Source organism: Nothobranchius furzeri, chromosome 11 (assembly GCF_043380555.1).
Source record: "Nothobranchius furzeri strain GRZ-AD chromosome 11, NfurGRZ-RIMD1, whole genome shotgun sequence".
NCBI lineage: Eukaryota > Metazoa > Chordata > Actinopteri > Cyprinodontiformes > Nothobranchiidae > Nothobranchius > Nothobranchius furzeri.
The window spans coordinates 50174039-50199260 of NC_091751.1; the positions used below are offsets into that span (position 1 = coordinate 50174039).

The window sequence follows — 25222 nt, forward strand, 5'->3', positions numbered from 1 at the left end:
ATTTTAAATGTTCTTAGAGCAGATTGCACCAACAAGGTTTAACTTTAAATTCAGATTAAATCATGGTTTAAAGAGGAAGTCACCCCCTACCAGATCTTACTCAACTCCCACTTCCTGTTTGAAAAATGCAACAAATGCTGTTGCCTAGCAGACCGAGAGGGCGGAGCAGCTAACAAATACACACACAGGCTCCCAACGACATTGTGACATCATATGGTACCAGCTAACGTCCTAGGGTACCTTTTAGCCAATAGCAATGGCAGATTTAAATTCAAATGCAGTGCAGAGTTTTTACCTGACAATGGCACAACACTGACAGTTTTAGGCAGACAATTTTAACTAAAATGCACTAAAGTGCAAAACTATTGACTACACGTGTCTGCAGCACGTAGACACACATTTATTTAATTTATCAGAAAAAAAGTTGATTTGGGGGTGACTTGCTCTTGAAGTTTAAATTTTGTTGCACCAAACTTAAAACCAACTTTAAAATTAAAACGGATTAAGTTTAAACCTCTCTTTTAAACAGTTTAATTTTCACACTTAACTAAGTTTAAATTTGAACCTGCAACAGAACTTTAAACCTCAATTTAAACTTTGATCTAGGATTAATTTAAAACCATCTAATGAGGGGGTTTAACTGTGTTTTTGATGTAAATCCAACAAAATGATGATGCTGTCTGGATCGCTGCCTGTAATGCACATAACACACAAGCTTGCAATATGCTTGCTCCGTTTGTGCGAGCATCAGGACAGCAGATGCCCTGATGAGCTGCATGACGGATTGCTCATTTAGATATTACGCACGTCATGACCGGCAATCACTGAGCGGGCCAGTTTAAAGGCCAGGCCACCGGGAAATCTCCCGTTTCTCCCGATTACCAGTCCGCCACTGAAAAGATGTGTGTTAACTTAGGAAAAGTGGATGCAATTTTAATTACTTGTCAAAACCCCTTTAGATAAGATTTTATGATCATCTGCTCGTCTGAAGAAGCTTTTAAAAATGTTTATTTTTGGAAACTTTGAATTTTAGCTGTTTTGTCATCCAAATCTTTGCATGAATTCAGCAGAATCAGATGAATAATTGAGGTGATTTGGGCTGCTAGTGAAATCTTCAAATGGAAATTAATTCATTTGAATTATTATAAAAGTACTGTTTGCATACCTGCCGATTATATCTTTACCAGATTTAGTATAGCCACATCTTTAAATAGCTAATTTTCACAGCGTTTCCTCAGATATGTTGTGTTCTTTTGAATATTCCAGAGGGGATTCCTGGATTGTGGAGGAGTGAAGTGTCACCAACAGGAAAATGTCGTCACTGGAAGAGGTGGGTTGATTTCACTTGTAGAGCAGAGATTTTGGTCCAAAATGTTGCTTTGGATAAACATGTTTGCTAAATGCATAAACAACATGAAATCTGATTGCTATAGGAAACATTTGAAAAAAGTGTAACCTGTAATAAAATGTACCTTTAAATGTGATGTCTGGTACAAAACTATTATGTAAATGTATTATGATAGAAGTTAGTTCATCTGCTTACATTTTTCCAAAAGTTAACATGAGTTTGTGAGAGAAAACATATTGAAGCATCTGTATTAAAAGTTTTTATATTTACCTTGTCTTTATTTCAGCCTACCAAAAAGACAAAGAAGCGCTACTGCTGTGGCCATTGTGACGAGAGCTTTGATTTACCATCAAAGTTAAAACGTCACCAGCGGATCCACAGCGGAGAAAAGCCATTTCCCTGTGACCAGTGTGGGAAATGCTTTTCTGCGTCGGGGAGTCTGAAACGTCACCAGCGGACCCACACAAAAGAGCAGCAGAAACATGTGACCAGTTCAGACAGTACTAGTGTCACCATCAACATGTTTACCATGGACCAGATAATTCACTTTAATAGGTCAAACTTTAAAGCCCATTCATTAATATAAATCTGAATTTAACTCAATGTGTGAAGTTTTCGTTTAAATGCAAATACACACCAAGCTTTTGATCCTTGAGTTGTAAAAAATAAATAAATAAATAAAACTTCTGCATCATCTGAATATCAGTTTTGAAAGAGGACAGCTCTCAGTAATGACAATACTCTCCACTGTTTAAAGAGACAATGTGTAGTTTTTACTAATGATCTCGGGAAAAATCCATCTAAATGTTGAAAATCAACAAATTGACGCCCAGTTGTAAAAAAATATTGGTGGCTTTGTAACATATAACCATAAAAATCGGGTATAAAATTTACTGATTTTTAACAAATACTTAAAAAAACTTTCAACATTCACAAATGTTTTACACATTTATCTCAATATATTTTTAAAAACACCCTTAGATAACTGGATGAAGTTATTTGCTTTATCTGATATGTTTTGCAAAGTCAAAGGAATCAAATCAGACCATAAAATGTTTGTAAATTCCAACTTTACAAAACCTATTCATACTTTAAGGACAGAAAGACCTTGATTTAAAGCTGAACGGAGTAATTTATTAATGAGTTTTTCTTTTAAAAAGTGTATTTGAATAAGAATTTCAGAATAATTGTCCCTTTAAATTAGCTTTTATAAGTTTGAAATTTGGAAAATTCACACTATTTTAACCCTTCAGGTGTGCTATGCACTAAAAATAACTGTCTTTTTTTTTTACATAATATTTAGGAAAAATTGTGCTACATGCAAAAAAATGACAATTAATTATCTCATTCATAATCATCAGCAATAGTTGAACAAGCAATTCATTAGTTTTGATCTCTCTTTATGAAAGCCGCCATGCTGACCAGAACTGAGAAGACATGAATTTTAATGAGACCTTCTTGACAAAACAAAAGAACACAAAAAATTGAAATTTTTTAATTGCCACAATGCATATACCTCCTAATGAATATCTTAGAACCCTTTTGCAAACAATACTGTAACCATGTTCCTTTTAAGGACTTTGCATATTTAACTTGTTCATTTACTTTTCCCAACACTAATGAATTCTTCAAATCACCGAATGTTACTGCGAACTGCACTGTCATGCATATAAAGAGATAACAAAAGCCATATAGTGTCTAATGCAGGCTATCTGGGGCTGTGGTGTTAAGTGGAGGCGATGGATTAGCGGGGAGCAGCTCTGCCTTGCTCCTCATTTCTCTTTAGGCCGGGCCGTCAGTGGGCTGATGAGCCGTGACGAGGCCTGACCCCTCCGTGGAGTTGTTGCCATTATGTACAAGTAGTGAGATAATGAAGCATTCATGCTAATGTGGGCCGGGCAACACATCATCTGCGGCAGTGTAATCCACCGCCATCATCGCTACCCGGTGCCCAGATGTCCCCCACCACCTCCCGTGCTGCTGCTGCTACTGCAGCTAGCCCTATAATGACCCACTTCACACATTTATACTCACACTTGTGCATAGTGGAATTTTACAAACTGTATGGTAGATGCCATGATAAAATGTGTATTAAAACCAACACGTGAGGCAGTAAATCCTGTTTTTTAATTGAAGTTTCAGCTGTATTTTCTGTGATTTCATCTTGAAAAAGCAGACAGAATCAGCAGATAACCGACCATAAAATAACTACAGAAAACATAGAAAATATTAAATAACTAATAAAGTAGTTCCAAACCCTTGATGCATGTCTGGTAATTCTACACTGAAACCTGTCAAATAGCAGATTTTATTAAACAATAGGTTTCTATAAAGGCATGAAACAGCGGCAGTAAATCAATCCAGCTAATACTGGATACTAGAAAGTGTGGTTGATTAATGGGTACTCGTGTTTCTGGGGAGGATGACGGAGAAAGATCGTCTAATTTCATGGTTTTTCTTCAGCTTGACCTCAAGTTTTGTGTGATGTGAATTTCATCACACAAACTCATGTGCAAGAGCTGGCCAAGTCCTTCGATGAGCAGCCGGGCTTATGACAGACTGTTAGTTTGGACAATGCATGAAAAAACAAATATTGTGTTTGAAGCATTGACATTAAAGCTGAAGGCATAAAGAAAATGATGTGAATCAACACGAGTTGATGTCTGGAAAAAAAACCAATGTTTAATTTTTAACCAGAAAATGTGTTTGCATGGAGGTTAGTGGGGCCTAAAAAATACAGCAGCCTTCCACTAGGGTGTGTTTTGGTTTCTTTCAAATTCAAAATTATGGGTGTTTCTCAGTGTCAAAGCGCCAGGCCTTGTGAGGCGATGTCATGCGAGGCCAGGCGCCTTGGTCACGAGGACACTGTCCTTCCTTGGTCAAAGAAAACAGTTAAATGGAACAGACTTGCATCACGTGACTGCGGCTTCCGCAGCGGTCACGTAAAGTCACGTGACACAGGAGACAACGTTATATTTTATGCATATTAGTTAAATTGTGTATATGTTTATTAAATTAAAAACACAAGTGAGTTACTACCCGCTAGCCAACGAAGCTGCAACTACTAAGCAACTAACCAACAATAGATAACTTCTTTGGATCTAAAAAAATTTTTAAAATTAGTTGACCCCGAAGTTTTAAATTTTAAATTTGCCCCCGAAGTAGCTGCCGGCATCTGATTTGCCATCCTTTTGAAAATACAGCGGCACATTCTGGGTGATTTTTGACCAAGGCTAGGCTACAAGACACCTCCCATGTATCCTCGCTCAGCTAGCTAAATGGCTAACAAACGGAGAACACACGTCTCGGTAGAACATGAACATTGGAACACGTCTTGGCGGCTCCCGATGACGTATCTCCTAGGCAACCGGGGCGGGGCCAAGACATTGAGGCAAGGTTCCTTGGCATTGAGAAACACCCTATGTTCCTGTGCTTAGTCATTATTGGAATCGACAGTGAAACTTTAGAAGAACACCAACATTGAGGAAATAATTATATGAGGAGGTTGGGATGAGTCATCTAGCAATCACAAAAACCTGGGGTCTGTAATGGCAAGAACCTGGTGATACAATATATATACTGAAATACAGGGGAGATGATGTGAAATAGCTTCTTCTACTAGCCGAGACTGTTTCCTGGAATCTTAACCAAAAGCAGCCTTCCCCGTTGCGAGTCGAGATGGGTGAGCCCATGAATGTTAAGTGACGGTGTCACATAGATCTGTCAGACTTTTCAAACCCTAGAGTTTCACTGTCTATTTTCAATCAGAAGCTAACGAATGAAACAGGGGTCAGAAACTATTTTTATGTTCGGTCTGCATGACAAACTCAGAGTGACCTATTAGAATCAGAAAAAAAGGCTTTTCAGTGAAGTTCCTCTTTAATTTTACACTTCCTAGACTTATACAGTGTTTGCGAGATCTCGTTGTTCAATTAGAAAGAAGGTTGTAAAATGCCGCCGCCTAGCAGTCAGGGTATAAACGGCACAGCACAAAATAAATACAGCTGGTAAATTGTCAATACAAAATCGATATACCGTGCTGTTAAAGGTGCATTATAAAGGTCATTATGAAGGACATCCTGTGGTCAAATTTGGTTTCTGCAGCCTATTTTTAAACGAGGTGTCTTTCACACTCCTGTTTCATGAGTGTCATGGCTGTTGCCAGCTACGGTTCAGCACCGGAAGATTCTAGATAAAGAGCAAAGAAAGTCATGCACAGTAAGCTGATCATTGTGTAGAAAGTAAATAAATAGAGTAAATACATGTCGCTGTAATATCGAGTTTTTGGTTCTTGTAAAAATAGATCGAGAATTTTTTAGAGCTGATTATTTGCCATTACCATTGTTAACTCAACATTTGCCTCTAGCCTGCTTCCCCCAATAATAGAGTAAAGGCTGGTTCATGCTTCTCCGTCAGCTCCGCAAGGGACAGACACGCACGGATTGACGGAAGCATTTTGCTCTCATACTTCTCCGTCTCCTGGAGAGTGTTGCAAAGCAATTGCCCGGCAGGACAACAGAGGGTGTAGCGCTGTTCTGTGGTTTCCTGTCATGTATCGGTCCGAGATAGTGTTTATATTGTGTTTTTTGTATATAAGAGACTTTTTAACAGACATATTTGTCTCTCATTCTCCTCCACCTCTTCATGCGCTCGCCACCTCTAAACCCACGTTTCCTGTCATTTCCGTCCACAAATAAAACGCTTGCTGTGTATCTTTTCACTCCTCCAGTCACGGGGGAAACTTTCATATTTTTAGAGTTTTTTCACGAGGTATTCTTCAAGCTTCTCCGTGTCAGCCGCTTGCTATCCTTGGCTGTCTTTATGTTTTTGAGGGCGCAATGGCGGCGCTGTAAACAACAGCGGCGTCCTGACCAATCACAAGCTTGCGTTGCCCGTCTCGACTGACGGATGTTTAGAAAAGAGAGCTCGACTCCGTCCGTCCTTGCGGAGCTCTCCGGCAGGCACGCAAGGACGTTGCGTGTATCCACACTGACGCAGATGGAGAAGCATGAATCAGGCTTAAAACAAAAAGATGCTGTGGCTTCTTAGGGGAACAAGAAATAACTTCTGGGTCGCTCCTGTTACTTGCTTAAGATCTTTACAAAACAGTTGTGCATTTTGACCAGGGGTTGGAGTGAAAAACCGGTTCTTGTTGTGAACCGGTTCCCACTGTTTCAAATCCTAGGAATCGTTTGCCATTTTTGCCAACAATTCCCCCTATCAATTGCAGTTGGCACAAATGAGGTCACCCCACATGCTTACACAAGCTACGTTGCATAGCTTACGCATTAGCTCAGCAGGAAACATGGCGCCTAAGGTTGGTTTATGCTTGATGTGTCCGCGAGGTCCGCACGGCTCAGCGGGGTGAAATTGCGTCATTTTAACAACCACGCCCCTCCACCGCGCCTCCGCACGGCCCAAAATTTCCGCAACGCGCACCTAGGAAAATTCCTAACCACGCGGACGGTCGGACGCGGAAAAACATGGCGCACCGGCAAGAACTAGTATGGCAGAGGGTCGTAAATACAGACATTTGTATGATTCAGCTCTTAGAGATCACCGTGATCAACATGTTGTTAATAATTCTTGGAGAGAAATAACTCGCACTGTCGGAAAAGACGAGGACGCTGTTAAAAATGCTGGAATGCCGTGTTGTAAACAGTAATTTCTACTTCTACTATGGTGTAGTGTTGGATGCATGCTGTAGAGCTCCATGCTGCCCCGTTCAGTTTGGGAGATTATTGGCTCACCGCAGAGACAAGCCGCATGAACCATAAACGCTGCAAGTTGTGAAGCGCGTTCCATCCGCGAGCCGCATCACCAAGCGGAAAGTGAATGCGTCAAGCATAAACCAAGCTGAAGCTGCACAAGCACTTGAAAGTTTGGTTATACTTTATGAGAAAAGATGACAACAGGGCAACTTGCAATCCTTGCAAAATAGACACTTCATCAAAGGGAAGAAACACAACGAATATGCAAAAACATTTGCGCACAAAAATATGCAATAACTTAAAGCGAATGTCGTGTTTTCGACCGGCTCTGGACTAGTGAATTTCAATGCAGCAGCAGAGGTGACATTCACACGTCCTCTCCTGTTAATTCTGCAGGTAACTAACAAACTATCATTGCCAATCATGTTAGTGTGATTTGTCTTACATACACACCTCCACACTAAGACTCCAGATTTTCCCGTCTTTCAAAAGCTACAGCAACACCACACTGTACAGGAAGGTGACTCTGCCATCAGGAGCATAAAAGACAACATTTGGGAAGATCTTTCCAAACAATACCAGGTACAATTTATCATAACTGACAGTTAAAATGCAGGAGACCCTGTGCAATAAATTTTTTTGCCACCCATTGAACTACTTGGCAATTGACCAGAAATTGTATTGATAGACAATGGCATTGATATTGATAAAAAAAAAAGATCAATTCCCACCCCTAGTTTTTACAGTTGGTTTCAAATTGCAAATGCTGGCTCTGCACAAACTCGGCAACCCCGTAGCCTCACAAACTGTAAACAAATACTACGTCCCTTTTTGGGCATTTTGAAAGGAGAAAAACTGACAACCCAGCAGGCTGAACAGGAAATGTGTTTCAGTGTAACCTTCCTTCCAACACGATTAAGACATTAGACAGTTAACTGTAAAATTCTTACATATCGTACCTTTAAACATGGAAATAAATATCGTAACACCAAATTTTGCGATATTTCAGTATATTGATATTTCGTTACTTTCTTAACATAATCACTGAATATTGCCTTTGTGAAAGATTACTCAGAGCTATTTTTAGAAAACAGTTGACTTACTAACATCATCAACACTTATTGGACTAGAGGATAAACTCTTGGATGGATGTAGAATGACAGCTGACCTAAAAACAAGCAAGGTCCCAACACTTGCATGTAGACACAGAAAAACATAATACAACTACAGCAGGTCAGTCAACGATCATGTGGCTGTGTGTTTTAGCATTAAATGAAAACGTGTTGCAGAAAAATAAGGTGCTAAAACACTCCAGCTCTGGAGAGGTAGCATACTTCTCTCTCTCTCTCTCTTGTAGAGGATTGATTAGAAATGACTGGGCCCATTTATAGTTTGATTCAGTGTATCTGTCGCCGGTGACATGGCAGGACGCATGTTAACAGGGAGGATCATATTTAAAATGGTTCCGCTCTGCACCCAGAAAAAGAATTAAACCCGGCAAACTCACGGGCGCATGCGTTCTCACATTTACTCTGTGTCTTCTCAACCTTTCCTCTTCATCTTCCCGTCGCCCTCCCCCATCCACCCCGCCCCTCCTGCTCTCCATTGCTATCCCTCTTCTCCCAGTGATTATAAAGGTCTTTAGATCTAAGGAATGAATGAATTACCAAAGGCAAAGACAAGGCTTGTGATTTAGACGCTGTGAATGAAAAATTACCCCTTTGTTCCCTTCATCAATTGCATGTCTAATGAAATCAAAAGCCCGATCGCATAATCAGAAGAGGGTCCTCCACCCAGAGAGAGACCTGATGTGATTTGTAACCTTTCTTTTCCTAAATGGAGATTAAGGCAAATCTCCCTCACATTGTTTCCTGCTGCAGAAATGAATGGCAGCTGAAAATCGCTTCAATTTGTCGCTAAGAACTCTTTTCAGAGAAACAAACATAGTTGGGCAACAAAAGAAGGAAAAAGAGAGTTTTGTTTTCCTCTGGCCTGGTCTGGTGACTTTCCTTGATTTGGTACTCAAGGTTAGGAGTTTGTAGGATTAAATCACCTTTATCCAATGCCCTGTGTTCTGTAAACTCGTAAATCTTTCTGCCTTTGACTGATTAAGTCACCAAGCAGCGGTTGTGTTTAACAGCAACCTGCTTGGCCGGTTTTAATGGTGCCAGATGACCAGTCTTTGCCTTTATGGCCAATCTCAGTAGGTTAGCTTAAACCTGAGTGATGGAAACACTGCCTAGATCGCAGCTGATGAGGGACCGAGCCTCCCTCTGGGTTTTCTTCACTAATTAGTATTAATTACTCTAAATCCTGACCCCTATATCCAATCACGGGCCAGTCAGACTCTTACCAGCCTATAATGTTGCAGCTCACTTAGAAAAAGTCCCATTTTATTTATCAAGAAAATGGGGAAAACTCTGGCATTTGGCTCTGGTTTTCAATCTTGTAAAATAAAATCTAACTGAAACCATCATTTAAACAAAAATACAACAACTATTACCCTGATATAACGCCTTAAAAGTGAGCATAATCTCTAAGTATGCTTTAATTCCCTGATCAGTAATCTAGAGAATTAGTAGATTTGTCAGAAATGGTCATTAAGTCATGATTGTGTGTGAGGCAGCTGATTTGCATGAAAGTGACTTACAAAATAGATAATTAGCCTTTTGGGATTCATTTTTATGATTAATCACAAATGGGGTATACCACATTCAGTAATAAAAGACTAATTGGGTCGCTATTACATAGCATGCTTGTAATTTTCTCTTTTTATAAGGTAGCGACCAAAACACATCTCACATACGCCTTATTTCGTTGTTGTGGATCAACTAATGAAATTGTTTACAACATTTTAATACATTGACAGGACTATCCATCTATCCATCCATCCATCCATCTATGGGCGACGGTGGCACAGGAGTTAAGTGCTCGCCCTGTAATTGGAAGGTTGCAGGTTCGAGCCCCGCTCAGTCTGTCGCTGTCGTTGTGTTCTTGGGCAAGACACTTAACCCCCTTGCTTGCTGGTGGTGGTCGGAGGGACTGGTGGCGCCAGTGCTCGGCAGCCTCGCCTATGTCAGTGCGCCCCAGGGCAGCTGTGGCTACATCGAAGCTCATCCCCACCATCGTGTGAATGTGTGTGTGAAAGGGTGAATGACTGATTGTGTTGTAAAGCGCCTTGGGGGGTTCCAGGACTCTAGAAGGTGCTATATCAAATACAGGCCATTTACCATATCTATCTATCTATCTATCTATCTATCTATCTATCTATCTATCTATCTATCTATCTATCTATCTATCTATCATCTATCTATCTATCTATCTATCTATCTATCTATCTATCTATCTATCTATCTATCCATCCATCCATCCATCCATCCATCCATCCATCCACCCACCCACCCACCCACCCACCCATCTATCTATCTATCTATCTATCTATCTATCTAATCCCATTTCTGTCAGTTATTTGTAGATTGACGGTTCCTTGTGTCACCGTTGTGAGAAAGCAACACAAATGCCCACACTCCTCTCAGAGTAGGTTGATAGACGTGTGTGTGAGGAATCTGTCATGACATATGAACCAGTCTAGGAGTGTTGGTGTGTGTTTCTCTGCAGTTGTTTAGTTTCCCTTGTTTCTTGTTATTTTGCAGCATGCCAGATGTTTTTGGCGTGCAGCCTTCAGATATTGTGGGTGCATTTAGACATCGTGAATGGAAGTGTGAAGTTGTGAGAGCTATAAAACAATCAGTTCATTGACTGACACACACTCATGTAACAGCACAAGTAAATGTGCATTGAGTTTGTGGAGATGTGCACAGGTCTGAGAAGATTTACTAAGGATGTCTGATATAATTGACCCACTATCATTATCGGTTGATATTAGTATTTAATGACAAAGTTCACTTTTTTTCTATAAACTTGTGGTGGTCTCAAGTATGAATGAATGCCTTGCGAATCAATCTCTGTGGGGGAACAGCTCTGGCGCTCCTGTATCAGGGAGTAGAAGTTGGCCGGAGGAGAGGGGAGCAGAAAACGGCAGGATTTGGTTTCTTACTTCCTTATTTCTTCATATTACGACATCTCGCCTCTGATTGGATAACAGCAATGTGACTCTATCGCTGACTCTGTTGATGTTTTATCTACGCATATAACACAAGCCTGAAGGAGTTCTGCCGGGGTGTGGAGTTGCTAATGCTAATGGTTAGCTTCTAGCTGAGATGTGCTCTTCTGATTCCTGGATGCTAAAACAACAGCCTTACCGTCACAAGCCATGATGGTTGAGTCCATGAATGCTAATTTACAGTGTGACATACACTCACTGGCCACTTTATTAGGTACACCTGTCCAACTGCTGGATAATGCAAATTACTAATCATCCAATCACATGGTAGAAACTCAATGCATTTAGGAATGTTGACATGGTCAAGACGATCTGCTGCAGTTCAGCTTCAGAAGGGGGGAGAACGGTGATTTAAGTGACTTTGAACGTGGCCTGGTTGTTGATGCCAGACAGACTGGTCTAAGAATTTCAGAAACTGATGATCTTCTGGGATCTGTAACAACGCACAACCATCTCTAGGGTTTACAGAGAATGGTCCGAAAAAGAGAAAACATCCAGTGAGCAGCAGTGCTGTGGGCAAAAGTGCCTTGTTGATACCAGAGGTCAGGGGGGAATGGCCAGACTGGTTCGAGCTGATAGAATCAGAATCAACTTTATTGTCATTGCCCCAGCATCCTGAAGCATAGAAATTTGTCTCAGCAGTACAGCCTGACCAAGGTATGCAGAAGAGCATCTCTGAGCACACAACATGTCGCACCTTAAAGCTTTGTTTATGCTTGACGCATTCACTTTCCGCTTGGTGATGCGGCTCGCGGATGGAATATGCTTCACAACTCGCAGCGTTTATGGTTCATGCGGCTTGTCTCTGCGGTGAGCCAATATTCTCCCAAACTGAACGGGGCAGCATGGAGCTCAGGCATGCATCCAACACTAAACCGTAGTAGAAGTAAAAATTACTGTTGATTACAACTTGGCATTCCAGCATTTTTAACAGCGTCCTCGTCTCTTCCGACAATGCGAGCTATTTCTCTCCAAGAATTATTAATTAATTAATAACCTCCGTGTAGTTAGAAAATTTCCTAGGTGCGCAGTGCGGAAATTTTGGGCCGTGCGGAGACGCGGTGGAGGGGCGTGGTTGTTAAAATGACGCAATTTCACTGCGCGGAGCCGTGCAGACCTCGCGGACGCGTCAAGCATAAACCAACCTTAAGGCAGATGGGCTACAGCAGCAGAAGACACCGGGTGCCACTCCTGTCAGCTAAGAACAGGAAACTGAGGCTACAATTCAGCTCACCATAATTGGACAATAGATGATTGGAAAAATGTTGCCTGGTCTGATGAGTCTCAATTTCTGCTGCAACATTCAGATGGTAGGGTCAGAATGTGGTGTCAACAACATGAAAGCATGGATCCATCTTGCCTTGTATCAATGGTTCAGGTTGGTGGTGGTGGTGTAATGGTGTGGGGGACATTTTCTTGGTGCACTTTGGGCCCCTGAGTACTAACTGATCATTGTTGCAACACCACAGCCTACCTGAGTATTGTTGCTGACCATGTCCATGCCTTTATGACCACAGTGTACCCATCTTCTGATGGCTACTTCCAGCAGGATAATGCTCCATGTCATAAAGCTCAAATCATCTCAGACTGGTTTCTTGAACATGACAACGAGTTTGCTGTACTCAAATGGCCTCTACAGCCACCAGATCGCAGTCCAATAGAGCATCTTTGGGATGTGGTGGAACCATCGACATATAAATATTGGACAATGGGTTTCCATAGACTCCAATAACACATTTTTGAGGAGAAATGGGAGTTGGCCACCACCGCCTATTTGACCGTGTCACAGGTTCCGTCAAGCCCAGACATTTCCACAAAAGGGAAGAGAGGTGGAGCTGAGGGTGGGGCTGTAAGGCTGGGATCAACTGACGACACCCGGTCGAACTAGCTACAAGCTAACCTGAAGCTAACCCAAAGCTAACGCGGAGGTGGGAGTTAAGCTAATGGAGGTAGCAACCTAGCTACAACTGGAGTTAACTGTGCACAAGACCAGAGCTTCTGAGTCAGAGATACGCCGGGCTGACCGCTGGGTAAAACCGGGTGGAACATAGAGGTCTCCGAGACCTCCACAAGCCGGCAGCCGCACAGCAGACAAGCGCCGCTGCGATCTGAGATGCGCAGAGCTGCCGCTGGGGAGAACCGGGTGGAAAGGTTTCCATCCCAGAGCTCCACAAGCCGGCAGCCCGCGCAGCAGACAGGAGCCGCGATCAGACAGAGATGCGCCGAGCTGCGGGGAGGGGAGAACCGGGTGGAAAACATCGGTCTCCCGAGAGCTCCACAAGCCGATAGTCGGAACCCAGCTCCACCAACATGTTATATTTCAACCCATTTTCTAAAATGCAGCAATATGTTAAATGCACTGGGTTTTACCCTATTACATTTAAATTTCATGGTTAAACAGTACATGTTAAAATCTAAGCTCAGCTCGGCAGTGACCTAAAATACATAAATATAATTTTACTTACTGAAAAAAATGAAGTGGAGACTCCTTGGACGCTCTATTAGTGCAATTAATGCCACATCAAGTCATTTTGTCCAACAATTGCACTAAAAATATCCAAACAAGAATACACACACAGAGACTCAAAATCCCGGAGCAGTTTCCAAGCCAGACCGAGGCTCTACTGAGGCCTTTCCACGGAGCTAGCTTTGTGGTCACGTGGGTCTGAGGCGGCGGTCACGTGTGTCTGATGCTCATTAATTATACAGAATTTTAGGCTTTTAATACACTTAAACAGAAGAGTGAGAAAAAAAATCACCCCCCTCAGAGTTGTCATGAGTGTAAACTAGATAATTTAAACAAAAAACATGTTTTGGTACCAGGCTGTAAACATGTTTATTTCTGCTGTGAAATTGGTATTTTTAACATGGGAGTCAATGAGGATTTGCTCGCTTCTGACACCAGCCCCCAGCGGATGAGGGTGGAACTGCAATTTTTGGTACTTCCGGGATTGTTTCAATTTTTGAGCCGCATTGTGGGGCCTGGGTGGAACGGGAGATTCACATCATGGATATGCAGCCGACACATCTGCAGCAACTGCTGATGCTATCATCAAGGGCGTCAGTTTGTTGTCAGAATTGCTGGGGACAATAACCATACACTTGAGTGGGGCTTAAAAATTGCTGGGGACAATAAAGTAGGCTAGCACAGGGGTCGGCAATCTGCGGCTCTGGAGCCGCATGCGGCTCCTCCATCCATCTGATGCAGCTCTCTGTGCTTATAAAATAATGAATGGATATTTAAATAAAATGCTTTATATTTTACTGCATTAATTTTACATCTGTATGCCAATTCTAAATGTAAAGATTGTCTGCGTAAACCTGAACAGGTCCAACCCGGTCTTACTGTGAGACCGGGTTGACGCGTCACGCTTGTGCGTAATCATATGCGCTTCTGAGCTGCTTTCCGACCTTCCCCACCTACAAAGTTTAATTACAACAATCAAACGTGACAGAGGCTGGATTTGGATTCTGAACAGTCTAAACATGTTTTAAAAAGAAACGTATGACAAAAGTGGCACCTGCTCAGTAAAATATTATTGAAGACAGAGACGGGCTACAGCTTCTGGATCCACTTTATTTAATCGTTTTATTGATTATCTTTTTATGAAAGATAACTTTGACGGACACGAGCGACCAGGCACGTTGCAAGCTTTTCAAAAGTGTGGGGGATGTTGTCTGTGCCTAAAATAATTATGTTATTCATCTTGTTAGTTTAATTTCCGTAATAGCGGAGCAGGTGCGAATTTTAGACGCGTCACGCACGTCTCCGTTTTAAACATGTTTAAACTGTTCAGAATACAAATCCAGACACTGTCTCGTTAGATTGGTGCAACTAAAGTTTGTAATGAATGAAACTTTACATTAAACCATGTTGAAAAGAAAATGATCCGATTAAATCGTTTCCCCCTTACAGTCACGGACTACAGTGCAGTGCGCGTGGCTCTGGGGTTAATCAGGTTTAGTTGTTTCTCTTTGCAACAATCTTCACAAGAAGGCAAAAGAGTTAAATGACAGGTTACAGATATTTCCATTTGACTGTTTATTTTGACGGATAAACTCAAGGATGTTGGTTGATTTCCTCCCACTGAAGCGGTCTGGAAACCCGGTCTCTCTGAGGGATGTGTCACTTGGAAAATGTTATTTTTATGAAATTATGAAAGTTTGGCTGAACAGCGCTTGTTCCTGTCTCCAATATGGAGACGCATGACGCATCCAGTCGCCTCTTCAGCTCATAAAGCACCTGTAGAGACATTTGATCACGCACAAAGTTCATGTGGAGCAGAAGCGGTCGGGCCACGGCAGGTGAAATGTTCCTAGCCTACATGAAGTGAAACTGTTTAATTGTAACATTAATGTGTTACTGGACACGCTGATCTGGTTGGTTAGACCAGTGTTTGAAGTGGAAAACACACCACACACACACACACACACACACACACACACACACACACACACACACACACACACACACACACACACACACACACACACACCAATTAAAATAATGCCGATAGCGTGGACTAGAAGCCAGGTGATGGTTTAAGTGTTTGAATGATGATCAGGCTGCTGTAAAATGTAATCTCCATCCACGTCCAGACACAATTATCTTCTATTCTTTCTCTAGTTGCTCTGCTCTTGTCTGGGCTGACGTAGCTGACGGTGCGCGCGGTGCGCCTAGTGGCTGTGATGCACATTTTACGCATTTGGAGAGATGGGCTGGATGCTTTGCTTTCACTGGAAGATGGTCCACTTAACGCACGGGTGTAGACTACATATTAATGACAAATGAATGAAAATTAAATTGGGAGTTTTTACTTCATATTTTAGAAATAAAAATGACGGGGGAAAACATTTATGACGTCTTTTTAAACAAAATTTTCTAGCGCGACCTGCCTGCTTCACTTAAGTTTCTGCTTATTAAGGTCCGTCCAAAATTACCGTGGCCCACCCAAAAGTGAAAACCTGGCGCTGTGCCTGTTATAAACCTCTGCAAATTATTGTTCTTCACTTGATCAAACTCAGACTTTGTACAGCTAATGTCAAGATGTAAAATTATGAATTCAGTCGAGCTCTTCCGTCCCTCCCTCTCCTGCTCTCCTTGAACCCGACATCGGCTGTCAGAATAGGGGAGGTGAAGAAGGAGATGAGGCAAACAGAGTGAGTGCGACCTAAAGAAACCAGACTGGTGTGGAGGTGAGCAAAACAGCTGGAAAAGTGTGGGTGTTGCATCCCCCACGGGTGCGACGCCCATGGTACCGGCTGCTGTCACCTGGTTGTGAGCAGCTCTCTGCTGTCTGAGGGTAGGCCCCGCCCACAACGCTGCGCTGCTGTGGCTCCCATTGTTTTCATTACTGTGGGAAACGGGTAATAATGGCTCTTTGATGGGAACAGGTTGCCGACCCCTGGTATGAGATCTGAGCTGGTAAAACAAAAATCCTCATCAGCAGGATTTTTTGAAAGTGGGGGGGACACAGCTGCCAATCACAAATTTTGCCGGGGACATGTCCCCGGCGTCCCTGGTTAAAATGACGCCTATGGCTATCATGTTAATATAGACCAAAAATATCTGAGGAATGTTTCCAGTACCTTGTTGAATCTGTGTCACGAAGGATTAAGGAAAAAGGAGGTCCAACCTCGTCCTAGCAAGGTGTACCCAATAAAGTGGCCAGTGAGTGTAGGTCAGAGTGACTTTTTCAGACCTTAACGTTTCCCTGACTATTTTCTACTGTTGGTTAATGCTGGAAACAGGGGTGCAAGACTATTTTCACTTTGATCCTGCATGTGAAACTCATCATTTTGCAAAAATAACAAGTAAAAACAGTTTATCAGTAAACTTGCTAATTTGCATATAGTAAATTATTGGTTTTCACTCCTCTAACGTCAACTTTTGCATGCCATGCGCCTAAAATACATCAAACTCTTCTGCTATTTCTTCTTGCTCAAAATGCCCAATAATGACAGATTCAAGTTTTTGAGATACTTTTGTTTGTTAGGCACAGCTGGTCTAATTTGAAGTAGTTTTCATATCTTGTACAGATAAAGTATCCAAAGGAGAAGTGATGGGATGTTAGTCACCTAGAATATTTAAAATTTTCTTTATTTTCTATAAGAGCGGGACCCTGCATATATTGGTATCAGCTTTTATCTGTATCAGAAAAAAAAGACTTAGACCATATTAGTCTATCGAACATTCCTAATATTTATATCTGCTTTTTTAAGTAAAAGTTATTAAACGATCTCAAAATAGTTTTTTTCTCTGCACCATTGCAAACTGCACGATGATGTTATTTCTAACTGATGTTAGGATGTATAAGATACTAAATCAGTGTCAAAATGCTGGCAATGCTGTTGGTCTTGAGCTATTTGCACCTATTTCTTTAAAAGTCTTAAACTTCTCTTTAGTTGTGTATCAGTTTTTTACTAGGTTGTTGTTTTTAAAAATGCACACAAATCATTTCTTAAACTTGGAAGTGTCCACCTGTGACGCCAAGCTGAAGGGCGCTGCCGTCCTTGGTCAGCCCGTTGGTTTTGGGACTGGCACTGGGTGCCACGGTGGACACTGCTCTGGGCGGTCGTTTCCCAGGCACCTTCACTGTTGTCCTCAACAAGTCGATCTCCTTCCCGTGCACGTTCTGCATGTAGTCCTGCAAGGTGATGAGAACAAGCCCTCAGTACAAGCATTTAGGTCCATGATTACGCACAGTGGACCAGCAACAAGAATCCAGGAATTATTGGGGAAAAACAAATTAAAAGACTATTCAGTTTCCAACCTCATTAGTCACAACCCACCTCAGACCTTCTACTAAGAGTGTGTGATGGTGGAAAAATGATTGTAAAGCCATTATACATCACCTGTGCCCACGCCGTCTCCCTAAATAGCAAGATGTTAAGCTTAATGAATGCAAACTGTCTCATTCTGTTTCAATTTGCCTGTTTGATTTGGTTTAAAGCGACTTCCCTCCAAAATGTGGGAAGCCAAGGTGAAAATGATCGGGCTCAGCAGAAAAAAGACCCAGATAAGAGGCGAGCTCGGCCCTTGCCGTCCCCCCAGCGGCTCCTCTGCTTTATTACCGTGTCATAAAGCACTCATTTCTTTCCCAAGCCTCCTCACTAATTACCCAGTGAGCGCTCTCATTTCATTTTATTGCTGGAATTAACAGCCAGATCGAAGCGTGCAAAGCTATTAAGATGTGTGATTAAGCCACATTCAATTAGTTTCTACAAACAATTTAATTGATGTAGCAGATAGAATTAACAGAAGGTGATTGTGTAGATGGCTTGGCTGACTGCGAAATTAAAGGTTCCCCCTCTTCTACTCTCTCGCTGCCTCCCTTCTTTTCCAGACCTACTCCTTCTCTGCTCCACTGCTCCAAATGAGCTTGGACCGTTACCCCGTTAATGTAACTGTCTGCCTTATTTCACCTTCTTCTGTAAGTCAACACATTCATAGATTCATAGCTTGCCCCGATGACCTGTAATAGCTGTAATGATCAAGAGAGAGACTGTTCAGTCAATTACATCCATCACCGTGGCCCGGCGCTGCTCCACTTTAACTGCCTGTAAATTAAACCACTAACACACTGTCAGAGGAGCACGGCCACGCACCAGGTTCACACCCAAGTACCTGGACTGGTTTTTTGAAGTTTGGTCCGTCTCATTAGACGAGGTGGTTTCATTTGGGGGAAAATGTTCCAAAGATTCCATAAACATGAGTGGAGGATTGAAGAGGGTGATGGGGAGAAATCGGAGGGGCATCTCGCTCCGAGTGCAACATCGAGGCTGCTAAGCTGTCTGCTGCCAGCCAGCCGAGTGTTTAAGAGGTATTAGCGGCCCAGCGGGATTCTGACAAAGATGGATGTGGGAGGCCGGTCGGGCTCGGCTACCATGCAGCGAGAACCATTATAAATAAAAGCCAGCGTAGAGTCCGCAGGAGAACAGCCATGTCTCCATTAGCCGGCGAACACGGACAGTAGCCGGCGTGAGAGCAGGGATGACCATATGGACACCCTGCTTCTAAATGCAAAGTTTGGTTTTACCTATTACAATCAGAAATGCATCAAGAAAAACTCCCTCGTTTGAACAAAACAGCAAAGTAGCAAAAGCTGAAAGAAAAGAAGGAAGGAGGTGAAACTCACATGTAAGCTGGGGTGGTAAGTGAGGACGCCATTATCACACAGTGTGACGTATTTCTTTTTCCACTCCTTGTTGAGGGATTTGCCACTTCGCTTCAGAAGGATTCCCTGTAAGAGACGGAGCACCACAGTGGGCATGCACTCTTTAAGCAGCAGCGTGGCTGATGATAATAACCATTACAGATGTTAAATGCCATTAAGCTGTTATTGTTACATTTGTTATGGTGCTTGTGAGGAGATTTTATTTAATCGTACATCACACGGCAACTAAACGCGGAAAAAACATAAAAGAATTTTTTCCCCCTGTTTTAATGTAATTTGATGGCATACAAGGTTTTTTTATGTTGCAATTTGAACCTTTAAACTTCTGGCCCTGAGACCATTCCTAAAGGGGGACAATCCAATTTGCCAGACCTCCTCCCTGCATTCATACACATTACAGGCTGAACTCTAGAAGACCCTCTCAATCCTGGGATTAGGGAGTGTGATCTTCCCTCTTCAAAGCCCAGCCAGCTCTTATTCTATTCTAATTTATCTTTTTGGGGCCTTTTAGGGCCTTAGATGGTTGCCCTTATCTGGGGAGTAAATCCACTGGTAAACAATGCAGTTCCTCTGCTGGAGGTGACCAAACGCTGCCGAGTGCAAGGGCCAGGAGGCTCTAAGGGATAAATGGTCAGGAGGGGCGCACTTAATTAGGGGATTAAGCCGGGGCAGTGTTTGTGCTTTTCCAGGCAGATCCTGTGTGTGTTTGTGTGTTAAAAAAAGGGAGGAAGGGGGTGTGGGATTTTTAAAAATGTTTTTGGGAGATCATTCTGCAGCCTTTAAAACCTGATTAACACATCAGGGAGAGGTGACCCTTGTTGACCTGGGCACCAGGCTGTTTGCTGACAATCATCCTAATCCGGACCCTGATCTGGAACCGGTCCTGAGTTTTGACTCCACGCGAGGATGAAAGTGTGCAGACTTCAGTTTGCATCCGTATAAATATATGTATACCTCTCACTGCGTTAAAATTTTTAACTTTTGTTTAATTGTTTTTTTTAATTGCACAGAAAATCACAAATTAGTCAAGTTTCTATTACCTATTTTGAGGGAAAACAAGCAAATTTGCCAATGCCACACATCAACGGCAAAACATAGAGGCAGAAGATGTACACAACCACTACATGTATGGAATCAAAAACAGAAAATACATTATAATCAGTTTTTTTCAATACTATGCAATTACATTAACACACAACCTGTGAGTCCTGCAATACCAAAGCCTTGGTTATCTCTTCTTTTTCTATTGATACCTTAGATAATTTTTAAGGGGAAAAAAACAGAAGTGTCCTTTGATCAATAAGTTGCTGACTGCTGAGACTCTTCTCAATTTAATCAATAAAAGAACTGTAAACACATTTTAAATGGCCCTCTAATCATACAAAGTAAATGATCCAGTGAAACGCCCTCTAGCAACTTCATAATACATGTTTTACAAGTCAAGATGTTGCTCATCTTGTGCTTTTACTGAAGCATGCACAGATCTATACGTGCAATCAGTGTGAAACTTTATATTATTTATCCGAGCTGGGATGTCGATCAATAGAGACGGTTAGACAAGAATGTGAAAATCAACTTTTTCTGTTGCTGCGGTGCATAAATCTTTCTTAAATCATATTTTATGATTAGAGATCATTCATTATAATGTCAGCCTTGAATATATAGGCTGCTGTGTTCCTTTTAAGAGTGTTAAAGACAGAGAAACATAAAGGAACGGGGCGGTTGTCAGATGTGCGCTCTGTGCTCACACAGTTGTCATATCTACAGAGGAGATAGCGGACTTCTCTTTTGTCCAACGAGCAGCAAAAAAAGCTGCGTCCTGTCACCGTGACGGAGTGATAGGTTGGTCTTTGTGACACACCGGGGAAGAAGAGTCGAGCTGGGAGGGGGTAGGGGGGTCTGTGATGGGACAGGAATGCTGCAGTGATCGTATTTAGCCTGATGGGATAAGGAGGGGCAATGGTAATTAAGCTGGCATTGATGCTTTGATCTTCCAGATAGTTGCATTTGACTGACTGCGAGAGCTAGCTCACATCTGCAGCCAAATTACCCCTTAAGAAGACAAAAAAACGACAAAATAAATACTGATATTAGGATAGGAGGAGGTGTTTTACTTAAGGAAATTGAAGCAAAATGTAAAATGTGGCCTTGTAAAAAGTACAAAGCATTTTTCTAAGTTTGACCAGAGTCTGCAAGGAAGTTTTTTAGAGCGGCCATCAAAAAGTTTTACATCTGTTTTTTTCCCTTCTTTCTGATTTACTCCCGAACAAATAGACTGATAATTTAAAGTATCACTTCAAAGCCAAAGCAACTCTTCTTTATCTTTATGCCATGAGGGGGTTTATCTATCAGAAACCATCACCCACACGCATGTCATCTGATAGATATTGTATTGTAATAAATACAAAGGGATGTTTCTGATTGAGCGCCGCAGCTTGGAAGCGTCACCCTGCTATTATTTCCGCTGGACCGAAGCCCGGGCAATTTTCATCCGATGGGAATAAGGAGGTCTGGCTCGGAAGAACGACACTATTCTGTATCATCAGCAGGTAAAGAGGATAATGTGAGGACACTGACACGTTTATAAAAATAAGCCCTTGTATAATCACGAGTGATTACTAATCAATCTATCTGTTACTTCTCCTCTAGTTACCTTAAATGATTCTTTCTTTATTTGATTCTTTCTTTACAACCAGAAAAATTGTATTTTTTTTTTACTGTTGTAAACCCATTTAAAGGCACAGGTATTAGAAATAAACATTAAAACATATAGGTAATGTATTAAAGATCAATCAAATTTTGCATTTTTATAATAAACCAATTAAATGCAAATTATTTCATGCAAAATAATATTTTGATAAACAACAAACATCTTCAGACTATTATTTTGAAATGCATCAATTACCTCTTGTTGCCAAATTACCAGCTATATTCTCTTAAGATATTACTTCAAGACATTTTTTATTAAACATAATTCCTAAATGCAAAAAAAAAAAAAAATAAAAAAATAAAACAAAGGCCTGTAAGTTAACCACGCCAAATTAATTTTAACTAAATCTGTCATTTTGGTAGAGCTGAAACAACTAATCGATTTAATCGATTATAATCGATTATTAAAATAGTTAACAACTTTTTTAGTCATCGATTAGTTGTTTAATAATCATATTTTACCGCATAAAGTCTATTTTTTACCACAATCTGACATCGGTTACAAGCTGTTAAATTTGCCGCCAGTGTGTGGCAGTAATGAGCCACTGATCTACCAGTGGAGCCGTAGAAGAAGAAATGAGCCAATGGGTGCCCTCGGTTTTCATGACGTATCACGTTACTGACGCTCATCTTGCTGTGAGAGATGGCGGAACAAGAGGAAATACGGAAGAAAAATAGAAGCGACAAAACTGAAGAGAAACCCCGGACAAAAACCTCACGAGTATGGGAGCACATTTGAGACGAAAGCATGTGGGGGCTGATGCAGCAGAGGAAGAGCACCGCGGTCAAGTGAGCCGTCATTTGGAAGAGCCAGCCCGGTAAGTAACAGAAAATAAACAAGCTGGACTTAGTGTTTTAGCTGAGTTCGTTATAGTGGATGTTAAACATGTTTTTTTGCCGCGTCAGTCTGCGGTGTTCTACTTCTGATTGACTAGATGCAATCGTGAATCTCCTCCGTGTTGTGTATCATGCGCTTGCCAAATTTAGCACGTCTGTTTATAAGAATGTTCTCGTTAAGAGAAAAACGGCACAAACCCATAACTATGTTCCTCATTCAAAAAAGGACAACTCCGCGGAGAAAAATATACAGACAAGCTGTGTCCAGGTGAATATAACGCGGCATAGTTGTACACTTTCAATTTTTAAATACAGGAGAAATTCAGAAAAAGTCATTTTTTTACTATTAAAAGGCTGTTTTACTATCTAACGCTGTAAAACGCCTCACAACACATTTTTATCATGTTTCTTAAACAGTATTACACAAAATAAACATTTTTCACATTTCTCTGGCTAATTTAAACACTCCCGACTCAAAGTAAAAACCTCATGAGCTTCTTACTCAGAGCTTTTTAATAGTAAAAATGTTTTACTTTTTTTCTGAATATCTCCTGTTGCGGGCTATTTTGTAGAACGTAACCCTCAAAATAAATGATCACTGTATATTGTTAATTAATTCAAATAATATAATATTGATTTAGTGTTGTAGTGTGTGTGCTGCTTTATTTTATATGTGTACTTATTTCAGTCTATTTGTGTTTCTTATGCAGAAAAAAACAAGCAACGATGGACAACTACATGGGGAAGAAGACACTCACCCCCCAGCAATTCATACCACTTACAAACTCTATTCTAAACATGCTGGTAAAAGACATGAGGCCACTATCCATGGTGGAAGGAGCAGGCTTCCAGCTAATGCTAAAAATTATTCTGGACTGATATTTTGCACTGTTTAGCTCATTTTATACTGCTGACTGTGTTCATGTGCAATAAAATAGATTGCAGTCAACTGCACAATTCTCTTATGTTTTTTTGTTCTTAACTGAAATGCATCCATCACTTGTATAGGTTAAATAGCTAAACAATAACAAACCGATTAATCGATTAATCGAAAAAATAATCGACAGATTAATCGATTATGAAAATAATCGTTAGTTGCAGCCCTACATTTTGGACCAAATTTAGCACTTCATGTGGCCCTGATAGGTATTCTATAAAGATTAGAGCATTTAAACACCAATTAGAGTACTTTTTTTTTCTAGTAAAGTAAAAGATCATCCAACAGAAAGAATTATGCATGAAATTTCAGGTAATTAAAATTAAGCTTTCATTGGTTAGTGAATTTGTTTATATTTTACTGAATTTAATAATAAACTACTTCCTACAGGTGTGTGATTTCAGTAAATTGGTCTATTTCAGTAATCACTGCTCTTATAAAACCATTATTGAGCGTGTGCTGTGTACTGTCGCCATCCAGTGGTGGTAGTGAGTCATAATTGTGATTCGTTTCAGACAGAAAAAATACTCACCCAGGGAATTATGGGAAATGAAGGCAAAAGATCAGTAAAACTGCTCACCTGTTTGATAGGTATGGCCCTTCCACTGCCTATGCTGTCTGTTTTACTCTCAACGCTCTTTGCCTGCTCACTGCCTTTCCGCGACTGCAAGAGAACAAGAGAGTCAGTCAGAAAAACCCAGGCGACACATTCCAGGAGCGGAGTGGGAGCTGGGGGTGAGGGGGTGAGTGGGTGCAGACTGGTGTGTTGGAGCTCGTGTGGGTGAGACAGATAGACTGGGGGTCAGAGGGCAGGACGGTGAAGAGAGTTTGTGATTTGAGCATCTGCGTTATTTATTGCAAAATAAAATCAAATAAAAACGAAAAGAAATAAGCTCCAAATGAACAAACAAGCAGACCAGCAGAACATTCAGCAGTAACACCAACGTGCAAGTTAAAAATAAAAACAAAAAACAGACCAAAACAAGACCACACCAGACACATCTCAATACAGAGACCAAGGACGACCACACATCGAGTCATGACTCAGCCCTGAAACCCTTTGGGAGGATCCTTTCCTCTGTTTGACACCCAGACCTGCAGGCCAAGTGCTGCGCTACCCAGAGACACATCAGCTGTGCGTTTTGCACATAAACAGTAGTTTTTGCAGCACATTAATGAGATTTTTGTAAAGGAGAGAAGGCAGAACGGTTATTATTAGATGCAACAGCTTCCTCCGTTGTTTCACCTGCAAAATCTTATGAAGCATTTAGCATATTTAAACAATTTATATATCAGATTATTACATAGAAAGTCAGGTAGATTCTGTGAAGGGCAAAGTGATTAAAAAGAGGTTAGAACATATGAAAACAGGTCATTTGA

General features: G+C 41.3%; 1 protein-coding gene and 1 long non-coding RNA gene across 3 annotated transcripts in view; one reads left to right on the forward strand and one right to left on the reverse strand.

The window, feature by feature from the left end:
- agap3 (ArfGAP with GTPase domain, ankyrin repeat and PH domain 3) overlaps nt 1–25222 on the reverse strand; it is a 153617-nt gene that overhangs the window by 37491 nt on the left and 90904 nt on the right. For both annotated transcript variants that reach the window (XM_015956717.3, XM_015956716.3), the window contains exons 9-11: nt 24423–24506; nt 19321–19425; nt 17664–17829 (exon numbers count right to left, since the gene is read on the reverse strand). In XM_015956717.3, the coding sequence (XP_015812203.3) occupies nt 17664–17829; nt 19321–19425; nt 24423–24506 (355 nt within the window). The remainder of the gene's footprint in view (nt 1–17663; nt 17830–19320; nt 19426–24422; nt 24507–25222) is intronic.
- On the forward strand, nt 22693–23856 carry LOC139061779 (uncharacterized). Its single transcript, XR_011515481.1, has 2 exons — nt 22693–22886; nt 23616–23856. It is a non-coding gene; the product is annotated as an uncharacterized lncRNA (long non-coding RNA).